Raw genomic sequence first — 21,265 nt, forward strand, 5'->3', positions numbered from 1 at the left:
CCTACTGCCAAGCTACAGATCTACAAAACATTCCAAACACTATGTTCACCTTCCACCTTTCCCAAATCAATTAATTTTCATAAAGTTCTTACCTCTTCCAAAATATCTCTTGAACCCAGTAATCCCTCTCAACTTCTGACTTCTAACATCTGTCTTAATTTAGGCTCTCATCCTCTCTTGGCTATAATAAACAAAAGTCTCTTAACTGCCTTTCTTTTTTTTCTGTGTGTAATGTATGTTTCACATCGTTGCCGTAAAGTGATCATGGCAGTGATGTGAACCACTGGCTGAATCATTCTAAAGTCACCTCTGATGAGTCATGCCTTTGTAGACCTTTTCCCGCTGAGTACAGGTAGAATGTGTGACTTGCTTCTCCGATAGAATAATGCTAAAGGGATAGCACGTCAATCCCATGACTAGGCCACATTAGATGGAACCCTGTTTTAGCAGACTGAAGGGAGAGACTCTGTTCATTTTGAAGCAGCAAATAACTATGACTTGAATGACCAATAAAAAGTTCCATGTGGCAGAGTGCACAGGGGCCTCATTTCTGAATCAAAATTAAAAACCTTAATTTTTTCAAACATCATATGAGTTTGGAAGAGACCCTGAACTCAAAAAAATGATACAGCCTGGCTTTGTGAGACCCTGAGCAGAGAGTCCAGCTAAGCATTCATCTACAGAAACTGAAATAGCAAATGTGTGTAGTTTTAAGCCAGTAATTCTGTGATAATATGATATGGAGCAATAGAAAACTTTCTCAAATGTGTGTCAGGCAGTCAGTTCCTTCCTGGATTCTACAGATCCTTACATTATAGATCATAACACAATGCAGTCCATGAAGTGTTTACAAAGCTCTTTCCCCAGATGTATATTTGGCTAATTCTCTTATTTTTTCAAGTCTTTACTCAACTCTAACATCTCAACAAGACAAACTCAGACCACAAATCTCCTTTCCCCAGGTGTGTGTGTGTCTTTCAAAGCAATGATCAACAGGTTATATAATTTGGTTTATTTATTGTGGTTATTTTGTCTTCCAGTAGAATGTAAACTCCACAAAGACAGAGATTAGTCTCTTTGGTTCACTGGTGTATACCAAGCATCAGTGAAAGTGCCTGCCACATAATAGGCTCCCAATAATATTTACTGAATTGATTGGAATGGTCTCCTCCACTGGCCAAGAGCTCCTTAAACATGTTACTGCTATGTTTTTATATACATAAGACGGCATACAATAGACTCAATACATTATAATGAGTGAATAAATAATATCTTTGTGATTGTATTACTGTGTTGTTCTGTACTGGTTGAAACGGAGCTATAGAATAAAACATATTATTTTTTAGCATTAATCAGCAAAGGGTTGGCCAGGGTTTTTAAATATCAGGTTAGTTGTTTTTATTTCAGGAATTCTTAAGAGAAACATCAAATAGATTTTTACTATTTATTTATATACGGGGAGAATTGGGGAGGGAGTAGAGGGTGAGAGAATCGTAAACAGGCTCCATGCTCAGCGTGTAAACCAATGCGGGGCTCAATCCTACAATCCTGGGACCATGACCTAAGCTGAAATCAAGAGTGGGACACTCAGACTGAGCAACCCAGGGGCCCCGCCCATAGTTTTATTGTAATCTTTCAATGAAGCTAGGATTCAAAAGCCAGTTGTAGTAGTTTCCTGTTGCTGCTATAACAAATTAGCACAATTTTATGTCTTAAAACAACACTATATTTATTACCTTGTAGTTCTATAGACTAGAAGTCTAACATGGGTCTCACTGGGCTAATCTCCAAGGTGTCAGGAAAACTGAATTCCTCTCTCGATAGTCTAAGGACAATCCACTTTGTTGCATTTTTCAGCTGTTAGAGTTCATCCAAATTCCTTGGCACATGGCACCCTTTCCTCCACCTTCAAAGCCAGTAGAATCACATCTCTCTTAAACACTTCTTCCATTGTCACATCTCCCCACTATTGATAGCCAGAGAAGGTCCTCGGCTTTTGTGAAGTCATGTGATTAGACTGGGGACACCCAGACAATTCAGGAAAATCTCTTCATCTTGAGGTCAGTAACAATCCTGTCTGCAAAGTCTCTTCTGCCATGTAAGGTAGTATATCCACATGCTCCTGATATTAGGGTGTAACCGTAGGGGGCCACTAGTCTGCCTGACACAGTAGTGAAACAGAAAAAATAAGCATACAACTAAGTAAAACACATACCACAGATTCACCTCAGAAAATCAAGCTGCAAATCTTTTTGTTCCAATTTACACTATACTTGATATTCTAAAATGAAATATTTCCTTCCATTTTCTACAAAATTTGAATTCCTCTCTGTTCAATAAACAACAACTTTTAGAGCCGGCTTTCCACAGAAACCACCCCGCACAACGGAGAGCTAGCTAGAGACCTCCTCTGGGTAATCACACAGAAAAGGCTCGCCCTTTGAGTGTAAGGCTGTGAATTCTTCTCCCAGGGACAAGAGCCGCTAAGGCTGCCTCTGAGAAACTTGGCAGCACATCAAGAACAAAAACAGACTGTGGTTATCTCTCCTCAACACACAGACAGATTTCAGATTGTCTTTAGGCTAGGAAATTGTCTTACATCCATATATGAGTAAAGGGTTAAATGAAGGCAACATACACGGATGAGGGCTGGTTGTAGTGGTTTTCAAGTCATTCAGGAGAACATCAGTGGTTAAATAATAAAAGAGTCAGTGTTACAGAGCAAACCATCATCACCTCTCCTGCTGAGAGGCCCTGTCTCCATGCAGGATATTCTGAAGTCTCCAAATATATCAACTGAGTATGCATAATCCATTTTGATTAAGTAACAGAAGCATGCCAAAGAGATATGCATGTGTTTTGGTGAGTATGAAAGACATACTGAAGACAGATATGAGCCCCACTTAAAAAAAATTGAAATGAGCAAAGATTTAGTGATACGTTAAAAATTAGGGTGAAGACCTACTCCATTTTTGCAACTTCTCTCTGCACCAAATATAACCTCCTTCATTCTTAAATATATGGTCACTTACATAAAAAGATACCAGATTTGCAGTTTATGCTTGAGCTTAGCCAAAAGGCCAAGAAGTAATTCAGATTCACAGTTAATTGACACACAAATGTGGCCTATTCCAAGTCTTCTCTGTCACCTTGTAAGATGTACCTTGTTCCCATGTAAGACTCAGTGACAACATGTGGGTAGGCAAAAGTGAGTGATGTCACTCAAACAAAACAACACGATGCTAATGCTGAATGTCAGTACATGAATAGTATCTTGACATCTGTGGATGAAATATTAAATTCATTGTAAAATGAGAAAGCATAAATGAAATCACCTGAATGTCATAAATAAAAGGTAAATAATATAAAATGGTGATGGTAAATGAGGTAGTAATATGAAGAGAAAAAATGTTCAGGATGTGAAATCAGCCAGCAAGAGTTTATATTTTAGTTGTATTATATACCAAATATTATGAGATGTTAACTCATCTGAGCTTCTGTCCAAACATGACAGAGGGTAAGTACAGCCCATTCACTCACTCATTCATTCATTCATTCATTCAAATAATATCTATTGAGTGGCAACTCTGAGTGATGCACTATTCTAAGTACTGAAGATACAGCAATGAGTAAGTCAGACAAATATCCTTGACCTCCATGGTGTCTGCATTCTCACATTTTCTCCTAGAGTAGTGATAAGGGTTGGATGAGATTCCAAACAAAAGGTAAGTATTATGAATAAATTTAATTAGCATCATTATAATAGTAATAAAATATTTCAGAAACCTTAAAGTGTACTTATTTGCATAATAAGTGGAACACTAAATAAATAAATGAGTTAATCAGGCAAATTAAGAAGATTAATATTTATATAATCACTATGTGAGATTGTATGCTGTCTTGAAAAAAATAGATCTCTGAAGAGTAGCTTGAAGGAAAGAAAATTCTACTTTTTGGAATAAAATATTTTTCAGCAATTAGCCATATATGTTTTCAACAAGGTGTCTTTGGAAGTAACATTTAAATGAGAACACTTATGTCTGATTAGCAATCACTGCATGGGCTACCTTCCTTTCTCTCTCTCTCTTCACATATTCCCTTCATGCTACTCTTCTACATGATCAAGCAATCATCACACCATGATTTATCATCTTCTCCTGTCAATTCAGCCATCATTTCACTTTGTGCCATTAGTTTTTCGTGCTGTGAAAATCCCAGTGGAAGCCTTGGTAAAGTCTCAGAAGTTTCCAGATTCTGCTTTGGAAAGCAGTGAACCACAATGTTATTAAAAACCAGTGACTTATAAAGGGATTTGTTCCTCACTCCTCAGCAAAGGGGAAGTCTAGACATTATCCTCAGAGTGACATTCGTGCCCAGCTTCCAACTGATAGAGGAGTCTCTTCCGAGCTCAAAAGCACTGCTCCAGCTATCAAATTTTACATGGAGTATATTAGGGAGTTCTTTAAAAATCAAAATGCCTGGCTCTATGGTTCATGAAGTGTGCCATTCCAGGAGATGTGACTGCCAAAACAGGTTCGTTACTATGAAGGTAGTTATCCTGTAATGTTGCAAGGCAAACATATTAAGGCTTTAGTCACATATGCGGCACGCACTTCAAAACTCCACACTGTCAAAGGACTTACTGGAGCCAACGTTCCAACTTAGTAGTCATCCAGTGAAACGGAAGCTAATAAGCAAGAAACAGTACATACCATATAAGAATTTTGGCAGAACACCACATGTATCAACCTCACATTTAAATATCATAATGGTACTAAATCATCCTAAACTAGTAACATCCATTCACAAGAAACTAACGTGCATTCATCAAAAATCACAGGTCATTCTGATTCATACATACATCGTGCTAAAAATATAGATTTGATAAAATGTATCTGAACTTGACCCAGACACCTAAATATTTTCCTAACTCCAAAAGAAAAACAGGCAAAAATGTCTTCACTGTGCAATATGGTCAGTTTTGAACAAAAGGCCTGGATGCAAGCAGTAGGTGGCAAAGTTAAAACAGAAATGTTAATCCTCTGAGAGCCCTCGCCTGCTGTTTTACAGCCTTTCTTAAAGGTTACGAAAAAAGGAGGGGGCAGTAAAGATCAGAAATACCTGCAGCACTAATACTATGAAAACCCAGCACAAAACAAAACCACAAACCAGAACAAAACAAAGATGCTACAAAACACTGACAAACACCACCGAATAAAACAAAGCACAGATTTTAAAATGAAATTTTTTCAACATGAGATCTTTTAAGACTAGTGGCAGCAGGAATGAATGGGAACATAAGTAAACTTAGTTTCTAGTTTAAGTTTTAATAGAACAGCAGAATATTTTTTACTCAAGATAAAAGGAGAAATATTTATTTTGGGCAACATTATGAATTCCTGCATTATATCTACTTATTACAAAATAGCTTCTTTAAGAAGTCTTAATTTTTCTAAAATTACCCAACTATCAGACAAAAGCAAACTTTTTCTTTAAAAGATCAAATAACAAATATTTTAGCTAAACAGTCTCTGTGGTAACTACGCAACTCTGTCGCTGTAGCACAGAAGCAGCCACAGACGAAATGTAAAAGAATGACTGTGGCCTTATTCTAATAAAACTTTATTAATGGACACGGTCATCTACAAATCTTGTCATTTTCAGTGCTCATGAAATATTCTTCTTGTTATTTTGTTTCAATCGTTTAAAAACATAAAACAACATTCTTGGCTTATGCACTATACATGCAGTGGGCCAGATTTGGTATAGGTTGTAGTCTGCTGAAACCTAGACCAGACACTGACAATGCAAACTGTAAGAAATAAAAGATTTGTAGACAAAGCTTAAATTTTTTTTTCTTCCTTTGTTTCCTCTTCCTTCCATTCTTCTCTTTGTTCATCCCTCCCTCCCTCCCTCCCTCTCTCTTTCTCTCAGTTACTATTTTATCTATCTGTCTGTCTTTGCATCTGACAGTACACAAAATATAATGAAGAAATTCCAGGACAGTGGATGTTAGATTATCACTCTCTCAAACTCAGCCAGGATAACACATTCTTAGGGGTTAATTGTAACAGTTACCAGGCATTGAGCCCATATAACTACCATGGAGGTTCTGGGAGTTACAAAATCATTCATAATATTCAAGTGAATACAGTTACATAATATCCTGCTTACATTCATATTAACTGTCATGTAAGTTTTTTTTTTTTTTTTTAATGACGTCTTCTTTGACAACTATGTCTTCACTGAATTCCTGTGAATTTTCCATAATGGTAAAGAGAAAAGGAAGCCATGAGAGAAGCTTGCCTCGTGGCAGTATTGGGAACATTATTATTAACTTATGACTGCTGAAAAGCTCTCTGGTAATTAGGGATTTGGCAACACCATGACCTCTTATCTCCTCCCTAAGATATTTAGGTATGCAAGGTAAAAAATCCCTGGAAGCAATGACCTGTATTTCTCCCAAGTTCCATTTCAGAAAAGGTTATTCTATTCACTTTTTAAAAATAGTTTATTGTCAAATTGGTTTCCATATAACACCCAGTGCTCTTCCCCACAAGTGCCCTCCTCCATTACCACCACCTTCCTTTCCCCCTCCCCCTTCAACCCTCCATTCATTTTCAGTATTCAATAATCTCTCAGGTTTCTCTCTCTCCCCAACTCTCTTCCCCCCTTCCCCTCCCCATGGTCCTCCAATAGGTTTCTCCAGTTAGACCTATGAGTGCAAACATGTGGTATCTGTCCTTCTCTGCCTGACTTATTTAGCTTAGCATGATACCCTCGAGGTCCATCCACTTTCCTACAAATGGCCAGATTTCATTCTTTTTCATTGCCATGTAATACTCCATTGTAAATATATACCACTTCTTCTTGATCCACTCATCAGGTGATGGACATGTAGGCTCTTTCCATGATTTGGCTATTGTTGAAAATGCTGCTATGAACATTGGGGTACATGTGCCTCTATGCATCAGCACTTCTGTATCCCTTGGATAAATACCTAGCAGTGCTATTGCTGGGTCATAAGGGAGTTCTATGGATAGTTTTTTGAGGAACCTCCACACTGTTTTCCAAAGTGGCTGCACCAGTTTATATTCTCACCAACAGTGTACTTTTAGTAACAAACAAGCACCGAGGACTCTCTTTTGAAGACATCTCATCAGCGATCCAAAAACTACCTGGGCAAAAGATATTTCTATCCCAATATACTGGCTGTTAGAGTTTCAGGTAAATTGGAACCACTGCTTGTAAATTACAGTGCAGACTGATAGGACCATGAGGACAAGAGTCAACGGTCAGTGAGTTCTCATCTCTTCAGAAAGATGCCGTTGCAGACCTATCGTCATAGCGTGTGCTCTCCTGTTGAGTAGAGTCTTTCAGAGACTCTTGGCTTTGTAAGGAAGCATTAGGGAAGGGTCTCAGTACAATTAAAAACATATGCCTAAATACTGTTTTTCAGAATGACACAAATGTTTAAATACCAACATAAAAAAATCTATGTAAGGTGCCAGATATTTATGTGGTAAGAAAAGCCAAAGAATTTGTGCGAAAGTATATTTCTTACTGCCTTCTATCTGAATAAACACTGCTACACAGTTTATAAAGATGTGAAAATTCCATCCATTAAATCTACATATTTTATGCAGGCTTTCATGAGAAAACAGCCCAACTGTGACATCAGAGTCCACTTTTAACACAAATTCCAGAAGAAAAAAAAAAGAAAACACTTTTTATGAGTGATATATAAGATATTAAGGAGAAGTAGGACTCTAAAACCACCACTTCACTCAAGGAATTTTTTTTTTTAACGCAAACTCCATGTTGGATGATCTGAGCCAAGGCTAAAAGCAACTTTTCGAAGTCCTCCATATGGAAGTCACATCTTTGGAAAACATAGCTTATATGCAAATGAAGATTAACTTTTGCAAATAGTTATGAATTCATTTCATTATATGAGTAGCAATGGATATAGTCATGGTATTCAATTCATCCTGACAAATATTTATTGAGCTTACCAGGCATGGTGATATGCCTTAGAGAGAAACAGAACTGTTTCTGTTTATCAAGGAGAAACAGAACCTTGAAAGAAATGTGTGATAAGAATACAAATATGGGAGACTCAATTTAGAGTTTGAAAGTTTGAGAGTCTTGGGAGCGGATAAGTTGAGTTTAAAGCATGATGTCTGAAATGTTAAGGAGTTATACAATCTGTGTTGTCTAAAAGTAAGATGTTAATCAGCAAACAGGTGTTGGTGGGGACAAGGAGGAAAAGAAGCATGCAATACACTATTGGTGAGAACAGAAACTGGTGCAGCCACTTTGGAAAACGGTGTGGAGTTTCCTCAAAAATTTGAAAAGAGAACTACCATATGATCCAGCAACTGCACTACAGGGTATTTATCTAAGGAATACAAAATTACTAATTCAAAGGAATACATGCACCCCTATATTTATAGCAGCATTATTTGCAACAGCCAAGATATGGAAGCAACCCAATGGAATATTACTCAGCTATAAAAAAAAAAGAATGAAATCTTGCTATTTGCAACAATGAGAAGCTAGAGAGTATAACAGTGAGCAAAATGAATCAGGCAGAAAAAGATGAATACCATATGACTTCACTCATATGTGGGCTTTAAGAAACAAAACAAAAAAGCAAAGAAAAAAGAGACAGTCAAAGCAAGAAACTGACTTTTATTTATAGAGAACAATCTGATGGTTAGGTGAGAGGATGGGTGAAACAGGTGATGGGGGTTAAAGAGGGCACCTGTGATGAGCACAGGGGGAGGTACGGAAGTGCTGAGCTGCTCTGTTGTTCACCCGAAACTAATATAGCACTGTATGTTAACTAACTGCAATTAAAGGCTTAAAAAAACTAAAAAATAACAAAATAAAATACAAAAAGATAAGTTGTAAATGCAAATATTAAGCTCAGGAAATGGCAATGACTAGAGATAGATATATTTGGGACTTGTTTGTACATAATGGATAATTAAAAAGTACATGAATAAGTGAGATAGCCAAAGAATCTGTAAAAAGAAGAGGACTGCATTCCTCAGGGAACACCTATGCTCTGCAGCCTCAGGAAGCCAGCGAGAGCTGCCAGGGAAAGAGGGGATGCACGTTACCTGCGGCCAAAGCAGCAGGTAAAGAGATTCAGCAATACCACGCAATGCGAAAAGGAAATGGAAGTACTTTATTGGTTTAAGGTCACTGCGTTTTCTTATCATGAGGACACTGAAGACCTTGGCAAAATTGTCAGAATAACGGGGGTGGCACTGGGTGGAGGTGTTGTCTAGTTTTGTATCCTGGAGTAAGGTTTCTAAGCCAAGGATACCGTAGAGAATGAAATGAACACATAAAGCAAATAAGAAGATACGTGATAAAGAAAGGTCCTGGAGATAGCAGGAAAGGATAAAATTGAGAACACTGAAGAACGGTTCATCTGGGAAGGAAGGACTATTTCTCAGGCCAAGCAAAGGGAGGATCAGTGAAAACACAGATACAGCCAGGTGTGAAAGACGATGCCAGATAGTACATGCCAGCAGATACTTGCCCTCAGCCCAATACAAACTGAAATTATATGAGACTGAAAGATTCAGATCTGGGGTTTTAAGTGTTAGAACAAAATAAGAACTTCATAAGAAAGACACACTTTTAAAGTATTATTTAGCCAAAAAAAAAATCCACATCTCAAATTGACTAAAGCTTGAAAGCTCAGAATACATTTTGCACCACTGCAAATCTTTTTTTAAAAGAATGTTTATTTATTTATTTTTGAGAGAGAGAGGGAGAGAGAGAGAGACAGAGAGAAGAGACAGACAGAGCAAGTGAGCAGAGGAACAGCAGACAGAGAGGGAGAGACAGAGAATCCCAAGCAAGCTCCATGCTGTCAGCCCAGAGCCTGACAGGGGGCTCAGTCTCAAACCCTGAGTCATGACCTGAGCTAAAATCAAGAGTTGGAGGCTTAGTAGACTGAGCTATGCAGGCGCCTCCGCACCACAGCATATCTTATAAATGAGGTTTACAGACACATTTTAGATCTGTTTCTTAAGCAAGATGAGGAATTACCTAATTTCATGAAATAGCTGTAATATCAGTTATAGGTAAAGAGATTTCATCACTTCCTGAAAGGTAGTCAGGAATGTTTGAAAGATGTTAATTACTGCCTGACTGGCAAACTAGAGTTTTTTTCTCTTGAGTAGTGGTTCTCAACCTTTAGTGTATATCACGTTACCTGGAGGGCTTGTTAAAACACAGACGGCTGGGTCTTATCCCTAGAGTTCTTGGATTGGAGCCTGAAACTGTATTTCTACCAAGTTCTTGGATAAACTGATTTTGTTGGTCTGGGAATCACATTTTGAGAACTCCTGCTACAAGGTCAGCCACTCCACAGTCATGTAGGTCTACAAACAAGAGTGTTTTTCACTCAACTTGTGTATTAAAATACTACCTATAATATTTTTTTAAAAACTCTACCTGTATTTGTTATTAAATTCACTTTTAAATGTTATCTAGAACCATCTGCCATTATTACTATCACCAGAAAATGACGTCATGTATTTATTAAAAAGTTGCAGGGGTCGCCTGGGTGACTCAGCTGGTTAAGCATCTGACTTCAGCTCAGGTTGTGATCTTGCAGTTCATGGGTTCGAGGCCCCCAATGGGCTCTGCGCTGATAGTGTAGAGCTTAAGATTCTCTCTCTCTCCCCTTCTCTCTCTCTCTCTGCCACTTCTCCACTTGTGCTCTCTTTCTTACTCTCTCTCAAAATAAGTAAATTAAAAAAAAACTTTAAAAAAAGTTGAAGAATTTGCTTCAGTTGAGAGAAACACTGACCCATGCTTCAAATGTCTTCCCATTCTTTCACTCAGCTCATAATTATTATATTTTACTATAATATGTGCCAGGGACTTTTCTAGGTGCTTTATATATATTAACCAATTAGTTAATCATAATAACCCTATAGAGTAATTTATTTTAGTAACTCCATTTTACAGATGTGGTAACAGGCATCGAGACATTAAATACCTCAGCAAGGATCAGACAGAAATAACATTAGAGTCTCTCTGGTTTCAATATTATGGTCGATGCCTATCATGCCCTTTGGCTACACATTAAGGTATAGTTTGAACTGAAATACTTACCAGTTCCGAGAAACAGGACATGGTATCTACCGTCAGCAGCATTCACCCGGTCCACAGCTATCTTTGTGTACTTGTAGTCGGTGCCTATACGAACAATCAGGGGCCTTCGGTGGATTGGGTAGACAGAATTGTACATGAGAGGATGGTTCCGAATAAAAGTGACAACGTCATCTGGGAACTCCTTAGTGGTCCGCATATTGGGTGTAAATGCTCCTCCTGGGCACTAATAAAATATTAAAAAAAAAAAACAAATCAGTAAATAGTTACTTCCTTTTTAGTGATAACCAAAAGACCTCCACTTTTCAAACTATTTAGAAGCTCAAGTTATTGTAAGCACAGATCCTCTTTGACTTACAGTGGGTTTAAAGCCTGATAAACCCATCGGAAATTGAAAATATTGTAGTTAAAAATGCATTTGATACACTTAAGATACCAAACATCATAGTTTCACTGAGCCCACCTTAAACATGCTCAGAACACTTACATTAGCCTATAGTTAGAGAAAATCATGCAACACAAAGCTTATTTTATACGAAAGTGTTGAATAGCTCATGTAATCTATTGAATACTGAACCAGCAGTGAAACACAGAATGGCTATAAGTGTATGGGTCACTGACCCTTGTGATCACCAGGCTGTCTGGGGGCTGCAGCTCACTGCCCTCCCCAGCATCCTGAGAGAGGAGCAATCACCAGCCTGGGAAAGTATTCAAACTACAGTTTCTGCTGAATGTGTATTGTTTCTGCACCATTGTAAAGTCAAAGTAAAAAAAAAAAAAAACATGAAATAAACCATCATAAGTGGGGACCACCTGCATTTGCTACTTATTAAGGAGAAAACAACATGACTGTATATACAACTATCTATAGCAAATGAATTTAAAAGGTGTACAATTTGACCAGCTGAGCAAGGCTAAGTCCACTTATCCTACTCCATTTGTTTTTGGAGTGCAATTGATGCCATTTATATATATAACTTTTTACCCTTCCCATCTGTCACTTTTCTATTCCTATTCTTGCCAGGGACAGTGTTGTTAAGGGGGGAAAACCTCTTGTGGATATAATCTAACACTATTACTGGCTAAAACAAATTATCATTATCAGATTCAATCAGAATTCTAATGTATAAGAGTTTTATTCCAATGATTCTTTCCTCCCCAAATGGGATCTCTGAAGTAGGAATTTGGATTGGATGTGGAAAATCAGACCTGTTAATTCCCTTAGAGAAAAGCCTCTTTTGACTTCCATTACTCTTCAAATAAAATTCCAGTAGCTTAGCATGGCCTACAAGCTCCTGTATGTCTGGCTTTCATCTACCATTCCCGAAGTAGTTCTTGTTCCTCCTGAGAGTCAAGTACGCTTCCCTTCCAGGACTTTGACACTTGCTATTCCCCATTTGGAACACTCTTCTCCCTATAACTTCATTCTGAACCTCATTCAGTTCTCAGTTCAAAAATAACTCCTTTATTTATTTAATTTTTTTAACATTTATTCATTTTGAGAGAGAGAGAGAGAGTGCAAGTGTGGTAGGGGCAGAGAGAGAGGGAGACACAGAATCTGAAGCAGGCTCTAGGCTCTGAGCTGTCAGCACAAAGCCCAATGTAGGGTTCGAACCCACGAGTGGTGAAATCATGACCTGAGCCGAAGTCAGATGCTTAACCAACTGAGTCACCCAGCTGCCCCAAAAAGTTACTCCTTTAAAGGTGACACATATAAAAATAGTTACCCTCCTCATCCCTACTTTCTGTCTCCTTAACCAGCTTTATTTTTCTTCACAGTTTCATTTACCTAACTGTATATTATGTATTAGTTGTTTGTATGTTTATTGTTTGCCTCTCCCTCTAGAATGTAAGCTACATATTGACCTGAACTGGGAATATTTTGTTCCTTGTTTCACTCGGAGACCTATGCCAAAGCTGACAGATAGCAGACATTCAACAAAGAGCAGTTTAATGAGAGATTACTCTATTACTAAGTTTGGGTCAGGGGCTGTATGAAACAAGGACCTTAATTCTGGCCAGGAGAGGAAAAATTCAGAACATCAAGTTCAAAGAAGCAGCTAGACAGCAATAATAAGATCTGAAAAAGGACTGCTGGACAGCTTCAGCAGTTCTGGAAAGAGCACATGACAAGGGCTTCTGGGGAGAAGATTCCATTTATAGGGCATCTGAGGCCAAGTTCAGGGGCAGACTAGGAGCTTCTGAAGCTTGGAATTAAAACTTATCCATAATAGGATCCGAGTGTCAAGTTATACAAGCAAAGCTGCCGGGTATAATCTCTAACACATACAAACATTATTTGTGTAACCCTATTAAATAAATACCTGTATTTCTACTTTTAGAAACAGAAAAAAATTCTGTCATATTTTCTTGAAAGAAGAACATTTCTGTTCTAGTTTTCATTTATTCCCTTTAGAGAGGTACAAGGTAAAAGAAACAAACAAAGCAAACTTTCCAATCAAAAGCAATGGGTATAGCATCTGTGGCGAACAGTAGGGTGCAAAAGGGACAGGAACAAACTGGAAAGTTATACCTTCCTCAAGACTGGCAATGAACACTCATTTCTAGCTGAGTGCTTCTATGGAGGAATATAGGCCTAGTGTGGCCAGATTTCAACAGAAGATAGAAATGTGGAATTTTATTGTGAAATCTGCCAAAATTTTAATGTTAATTCAATATAAAAAGAGAAAACCAGCTTTAGGGGCCCCCCAAAACACGGTGACCCCTAGATTAAATCCTTGCGCCAGCTATCCCACAATGTTAGTGCCTCTGGATCAGTATCCTTGGGAAGACTCACACTCGAAAGGAACTCTCAGCAAATTACTAATGTTGCCTCACTCACTTAGACTCTGTCATACTGAATGCAATTTTTTGAGTCACTTTGACCAGTTAACGTTTCTGTAACCTTTTATAAGACCGGTAAATATAGTTCTCTTTTTATAGAAAGGCACAAGGAGCAATTAAATGACTTCACTAAGGACAGATAATGAGACAAGTAATAAAACTAAGCCTCCTGTTCCTTATCCCATCAAGTAGGCTTTCATCTGAGGCTCATATGTTTTTCCTTTAGGAAAAAGCATTGTATCTAAATATACATGTTTATAAACTGCCCACAAAAATGACCAAATGTGGACAAAGAATTAAATTTGAGGGTATTCTAAACTGATGGATGTGTTCCATACTTCTGGTAAGAGTAGAATTATGCATGTTCTCTACCCTCACTCCACATCCAAAGTGGAAAAAGGGAAATACATTGCTCATTGAATGAAAAAATGGAAAGAACAAATGCACGGGCAAATCGAATAGTTCCAGTTCCTCATAAACCACCACTAATTATAGTCTGCTAAGCTGTCTCCTTAAGTATTTACAAACATTCTCATTTGTAGGTTCCAGAAAGATCCAAAGTTAGCATATATTAGTGAGCAATTTATATAATTTCCAGTTAGCAACTTTCATGTGTGATAAAGTTATTAAATAAGAAGTGTCTGGTTTCTAGCCTTTACTTAATTGAAATGTAGTTAAAAATTATGTTCGTGGTGATCAATACTGAAGTAACCCAAATAAATAAACTCACAACTCAAATCAGTTATTTTATATTCATTTAAATGTTCCCCATCTGAAACTTTTGTTTTATAATTACAGTGAACTTTTTGCTTAGAAACTAAGTGTTTCTTGGTAGACTTTATTTTCAAAATTACAAAAGAATTCTTTTTGACAATAATTAAGTTTTTCCATTGATTCGTGGCATAAACTTTACAGATAAGACAGAGGGTGAGTGACAATGACAGTGACAGTGACAAGGACAAAAATGATGACCCTTTGCAGATTCTCTATCTGGACTTGTGAGTTTGCTCAGTGTTAACACTACCAAGCAAAATAAGATGCAATTAACTTGTCCCTTGCTTTGTGATATGAGAAAGCATGTGTACTAAAATCTCAGGAGAAATATAACATCCATATACTACCATAAAACAAAGCCTCTGTCCATGAATAGAACTGGTGTCTCACTCTTCAGAAAGCTGATTTAACTCTATAAACTGTCATTAAGTAGTTTGGCTTAAACTCCTTTAAGTTGTTTTTCTCCAGTTCTAGCATTCTGTTTATCAAGCAGTGATAAGCACTCCTTTTTTGAGTAAAGACATTTTAAGTATTCTGATTAGTAAAGTGCTGGGTGAAAAGCTAGGAACAATAGCAATGCCATCTTAAGGAAGTATCAGCAATTGTCATCCTCACCTAATTTCTTTCCTATTTTTAGGTATTCTTGACATCTGCCATCCTCTGATGTTCCTCAGAGAGCACATCCATGATCCGAGCTTTCAATATTATTGTAATCATATATTAACTCATGCGTCCATTCTTTGGCCACATTTTTAAATTTTTATTTCTGGAGGGAGGAGCAGAGGGGGTGGGGAGGGGAGAGAGGGAATCCCAAGCAGGTTCTACACTATCAGCATGGGGCCTGATCTCATGAACTGGTTGATCATGACCTGAGCCAAAATCAAGAGTCCAACATTTAACAAACTTTTTATTCAGGTATTCACTTTTTATTCAAAAAGCATTTTGATGTGCCCAGTAGGGGACATAAGAAGAAGCTACCACTATCTTCTTGAAAGAAGTATTCTAGTAAGGAAGATGGGCATATTAAAAGCAAAATAACATTTAAGTCATATAATATCATCTAAGACAAACAAAATAAATAACAAATATTGGTTTGCGATCAGTTGCCATATATGTGTAAGAGCCAATATTTTTAAATGAATTCAGAAGAGTAGAGAACTTAAGGGCCTCAGGGCTAATAAAAAGGTTTAAAGAAAGGATAAAAATGTTGGAATATTTAGGGAACTGTAATTCCTGACACATTACTGGACCATAGAACACAAAGTAGAAGAAGGAGGTAAGAGTTGAGGTTAAAGGCTGCAGAAAGTAAGAGCAAAACTAGTCAGAGAAGGAGAGACTGACATGGTCAAGGGGAACTTGACCTAACACTTCAAAGATGAGTGATATACGGATAAATATACAGACACAAATAAGTGGCATTCCAGAATCTGGGTTAGTTTCTGGCATTGATCTTTGAAACTTATATTCTGAAAGTGACCTCCTTGCTTAAACCCTGGTAATCGAGGTCCTTCAAAGCTTAAAGAATTACATACTTGAAGACTTATACTTTTATGCACCAGTGGCCCTCATTTTATTTCCATTTATCCTCCATTGCTGACAAGACTGCTCTGCTCCAGTCCTATTAGCTCATGCAGAGCTTCTAGAATGATATTTCTATCTTTGCCTTATAATATAACCTGTAAAATTTGTCTGAAACATCCTTCCTTCTCGACCCAAATTATCCAAATCTGACTGCCTTCAGAGCCAGCTCAATCTCATATTGTTTGTGTGTCTTCTCTAGACAAGGCTGTCCCATGGCAGTCCTCTTCTCCTCTAGATTTCAATAATATTTATTGTCTATTTTATTCATGCGTCTTGAATAATCATATGAAACAATATATAATGAATTTTTCATGTCTATATGCCTTATGTACTTTATTTTGTTGTAAACTTTCTTAACAGTGTTTTAAACATCTCTGAACAATAGAAATACTTCTAATGTAAGATCCATGAAAAGATGCATGTAATCAACAAAAGTACCAGCAATCAAGTTCTTTTTTTCTTGCCACCACTAACTATGTGGGTTGCAAACTGTCTGTGTTCTTTTGCTGCACCAAGTACCGGACCTGTAAAGCACAACAAATAAAGCAGATGGTTCTGGTCCTCTTAGAAAGAGATATTAAAACAGAACATTTTTATTAGGTTCTGCTTTAACAGGACAGTATAAGCAAAAACAATATTCTACAGAAGCTTTAAACACGTTGCAACAGAATAAAGTAGTATGTTAGCTCAGCCACAGAGAGAATCTGCAGTCTCTGGCTGCCCTTTGCAACATACCAGAGGTGTCCTGTTTCTTCCACAAACTTGAATCACTTATGGAAAAACATTATGACACAATTGGCAGAATTCTTCCCTGACTTGTGCTTGCTAGCTGGGGCAGTTTGCTAACACAGCTATCCACCCTGCTTTAAAAGAATCACCTACAAGGAACATTAGAATGAGGGTGTACAATTTCTGCCCTTGTCATTTCTTTACGTATCCAGTCATGTATTTATGAGGTTGACCCAGCAACTGAACTACTGTGTAGGGAAATAAAGGACAGCAATGACAGTTGATTCTTCATTGGGAGGTCTTCGGAAGCAACATTTTTAACCCGAGAGAAGAGAAAATGCTTTGGGTCACTTGGCTGTAGGTCTTCTGGCTACATCAGTGGGATATTAAACCCTGGAAGCCCAGGGAAGAGATGGACACTGGCCACTCTGAGTCAGACAGCTGAGACTTCATGGTCTGTTGTTCAGTTAAGGGTGGAGGGACTAAATCTGGGAGGTTTGCTTTTCCAGAAGGAGTTCCAGAGGTCTTCTCCACCCTGCCTCTTTTACTCCCTAAGGATCACTCATCTGACAATTTTTTTATTTAAGGGAGCTGCTCTGGTCTCAACACCAGATGTAAGAAACCACATTATAGAAATATGTCTCAAGTATGACTACTCCCTTTTTTTCACGGAGTCAGCTCCAGATGTGTGTTGCTAAGCCCTGGCGTGTACCACACTGCTTTACAACAGAAATAAACATGCTTATTCTTAGCAGCTTGCAAATAGTGAAAAGTGGAATTGTTAGTAGAATTTTCTAATTTCACATTGGTTTATTTTGTTTTACTAAAAGGGGTTTATCTATTCCCATCTTTTATGTAGAATAATCGCTATTTGACATGAATGGTTTTCTCACTATGATTCCTGAGAGTTCTTCTGAGCTGCCATTCCGGTGAAGTCTGACAAGTGCTGGGAACAGAGGTGGGTGATTTGTAATAGTCATCAATTTCCATACCGTAACTCCTCTCACCATGCAGATCTCAAGTTACTACTTGAGACTAGGAGAGACACATACAATCTGCTCTGTAAACTGGATATAAAGTAGCTCTGACACATACTCATTGAGGCTCTGAGGCCTCAGACCGGATGCATTTAGCATGGCTTTCTTTTATCTATCTTATCTGTTTATCTGAGAAATGCCTCTTAAGGAATGACTTGGGGGAAAATAGAATTTTTTGAGCTCATAAATCACCCATTCTTTTACTAATCCCATATGCATGTGGTGAAACAGAATAATTAATGGAAGTATATACTATCACAACCACCTGTTAAAATTCTGTATTAAGATGAAGCAATGACTTGGTCAACTTCAAATAGCAAGTAATCCTCAAAAACAAGATTTATCTTTGAATAGGTTATCAGTGAGTCCCCTGGAAATGCATGAAAAACACTGACTGAAATAATGAGAGCCATGAGTTATATGGAATTTGAAAGTTGTTAACCTCCCCTTCTCTTATATAATCTCTGCTTCTTATCCAACACACCTCAAGTTGAGGTACCCTGAGATTGATACATCTTGTTGATATTTTCCTTGTGTTATACAAAATAATTAAGTACTTTTCCACTTTCTGTTGAGCTACGGGCATCAAAAAGATCATTTAGACGGAGACTGTGAAATGTACAGTAGGACTTCATCCAGCCATGATTAAGTGTGACTTTGCAAAATTTGTTTCACGGGTAAGGAGCAATGATGATAATCTTTACAAAGTTAATTAAAAGTTAACTGTAAACCATACATTTCAGATGATTAGAAAATAAAGAACTGAATAATACATTGCAGATAAACTCTAAGAATAACACAAAAAGTGAATGAACAATTAGTAAGAAATTATGTAGGATGAATATCTTGAAAGCATATTGTCAGAGGGAACTTCATAATTAAGTAAAAATGAAAAAAACATTTTAAGAAAAGAATATTCTATAACCATCTTTTGATTATTTTCCATAAAATCATTCTCCTTTACTCATATTCTCCCCACTGTATAATTATAACCATACTGGATGAAATCCAAAATATAAGAAACTTATATTCCCTATGAAAGTCCACTGAAAATCATAGTCCTCTTGATTGTCTCCTCTCAGTACACCACATGACATTTTATAGAAACAAAAACTAATCAATATCCTAGAATTCAAGAAAGCATTATAATGGGCCAAATAAAAAACAAACTATAACTATGATCATTGTAGTCCCAGAAAAAGTTCAATTCTGGTCTGTAAGTACACTGTCTGCAGCTAGAAAGGTTAGTTTCCAATGTACTCCTTAGTACTGCTGACATAAAAAAAACATGGATATACCTATACACCTCAAAACTGTAGAGTTTATAAATATTTCATTGAACAAGAACATCACTTTTATTGTGTTTATACACACCATTGTCTTTCTGTGAGACATTACAAGATATAATTTTTAACTAAATATATCCCTTACAATAGAAAGATCTACATATGGTTTATCTCTAAATTAATTCTCATAGGGTTATTCCTTTATTAAAACAGGTAATATTCTTTAATATTAGGGATGGCTGTGAAAAGTATTCAAATTCTTTCAGGATGCCAGCAAAATGTTAACACTTTCCATATGGCTTTATGCCAGTAAAATTGGGAAAATATCTCTGTCATGTCTAACATAACCAGTTGCCTTCAAATCTAAAGGAGATTTTATTAGCAATAGTACTTAGAAAAAATTGTAGAGAGTGCTACCATGTTTGTAAAATACCAAATAGGAGAACCTGTGACCTGAAAAATTACAATGAGTATATCAATAGGTATATACACATATAGTTTTTAATGTGTATTTATTTTCGAGAGACAGAGACAGGGCGTGAGTAGGAGAGGGGCAGAGAGAGAGGGAGACACAAATCTGAAGCAGGCTCCAGGTTCTGAGTTGTCATCACAAAGCCAGATACAGGGCTCGAACACACATTGTGTGGGATCATGACCTGAGCCAAAGTCGGGCACTCAACCAAGCAAGCCACCCAGACCCCCTTCGGTTATATTTAATAAACATCAACATGATATTCATATCCTGTTAAGTTATATATATATTTTTTAAAAGCAAAATAAAAAAGAAACTTTCCTCAATACTTACAGTTCCAGGGCGAGGATACGGAATTCTACCCTGATAGGAGATCAGCTGATGATTGGGCCCTTCTTTATGGGCAAACGGTCCATTAAACACAGTCTGTATATCAGACAAATGATACACACACACTGCTGATCCTTTAAAAACTGAGCTAAAAAAAGAAACAGAAAGAGATCCATTTTCTTATTTGTTTTCAACTTCTAAATACAATTTAAAAAAACAGAGGGCAAAGTTTGTAATAAGTTGATATACTTCATCATGGGAAATTTGAATGTTATGGTACATATTGTAAAGTTAAAAAACTTCTCTACTATTTTGAAATAAGCCATTGGTACATAAAGCATGAAAACATTTAATCCATTCATGGAGGCAGTCGATAATAAGGTATAGAAGAGTGCTCAATGTTTCCAAAATATAGGACAAGTCAAAGAAGATTCTAACTAGTTTATCTTAACAGAAAATAAATTGATGAATTATTAGAAAATATGAATTTGAATTCTAAGTCACTGTCAATAAAATCTATCATAATTAATTCAAAGAAATAATTCTTAAGAGAAAACTGTCTTTTTGTCTTAAGATTATTTTAATGTGAGAATGTTCTCACATTTATCCTAAAGAGTAATCAGAAAAGTCTGAGTTGTCATAATTTATGTATTTTCCCTGATAGTGACAGAAAGAGAAACAAAACCAAAAACAGGAAGGTCCAAAAAGGTTGTTACATTAAGGTTGTCAATATAATCTCAGAGAATGTGTTTGGATCCTTATCAAAAGCCATTTCTGTTGTCACTAAGGCAGATTGACTGAAACAAACATTTCTCTGACTTACATATATCTCTTAAATTAGATGCCTAAAGGAAAACTTAGATGCCCATTGAAAAAAGGAAGGCATATTATTAATCATTAGCACTGCTGCTCAGAAATGACAATTATGAATTTTTCAAAAGGCTACTAGTGGTGGGAAAAACAAACACTATAGAAATATTTTTTGAAACAAACATTTTCTTCTGAAGAATCTGGTTCTTTTCACTTTGTTCACTGCTTTGTGAGTTAACTCAAAATCATTTTCTCTTTTA

At 36.9% G+C, this 21,265-nt stretch overlaps 1 protein-coding gene across 4 annotated transcripts in view; it reads right to left on the reverse strand.

Annotated features, from left to right (window-relative positions):
- SEMA3C (semaphorin 3C) overlaps positions 1–21,265 on the reverse strand; it is a 177,147-nt gene that overhangs the window by 43,919 nt on the left and 111,963 nt on the right. For all 4 annotated transcript variants that reach the window (XM_029928150.1, XM_029928139.1, XM_029928168.1 and 1 more), the window contains 2 exons: positions 20,199–20,343; positions 11,146–11,368 (listed from right to left, as the gene is read on the reverse strand). In XM_029928150.1, the coding sequence (XP_029784010.1) occupies positions 11,146–11,368; positions 20,199–20,343 (368 nt within the window). The remainder of the gene's footprint in view (positions 1–11,145; positions 11,369–20,198; positions 20,344–21,265) is intronic.

This window comes from Suricata suricatta, chromosome 2 (genome assembly GCF_006229205.1).
Source record: "Suricata suricatta isolate VVHF042 chromosome 2, meerkat_22Aug2017_6uvM2_HiC, whole genome shotgun sequence".
Lineage (NCBI taxonomy): Eukaryota > Metazoa > Chordata > Mammalia > Carnivora > Herpestidae > Suricata > Suricata suricatta.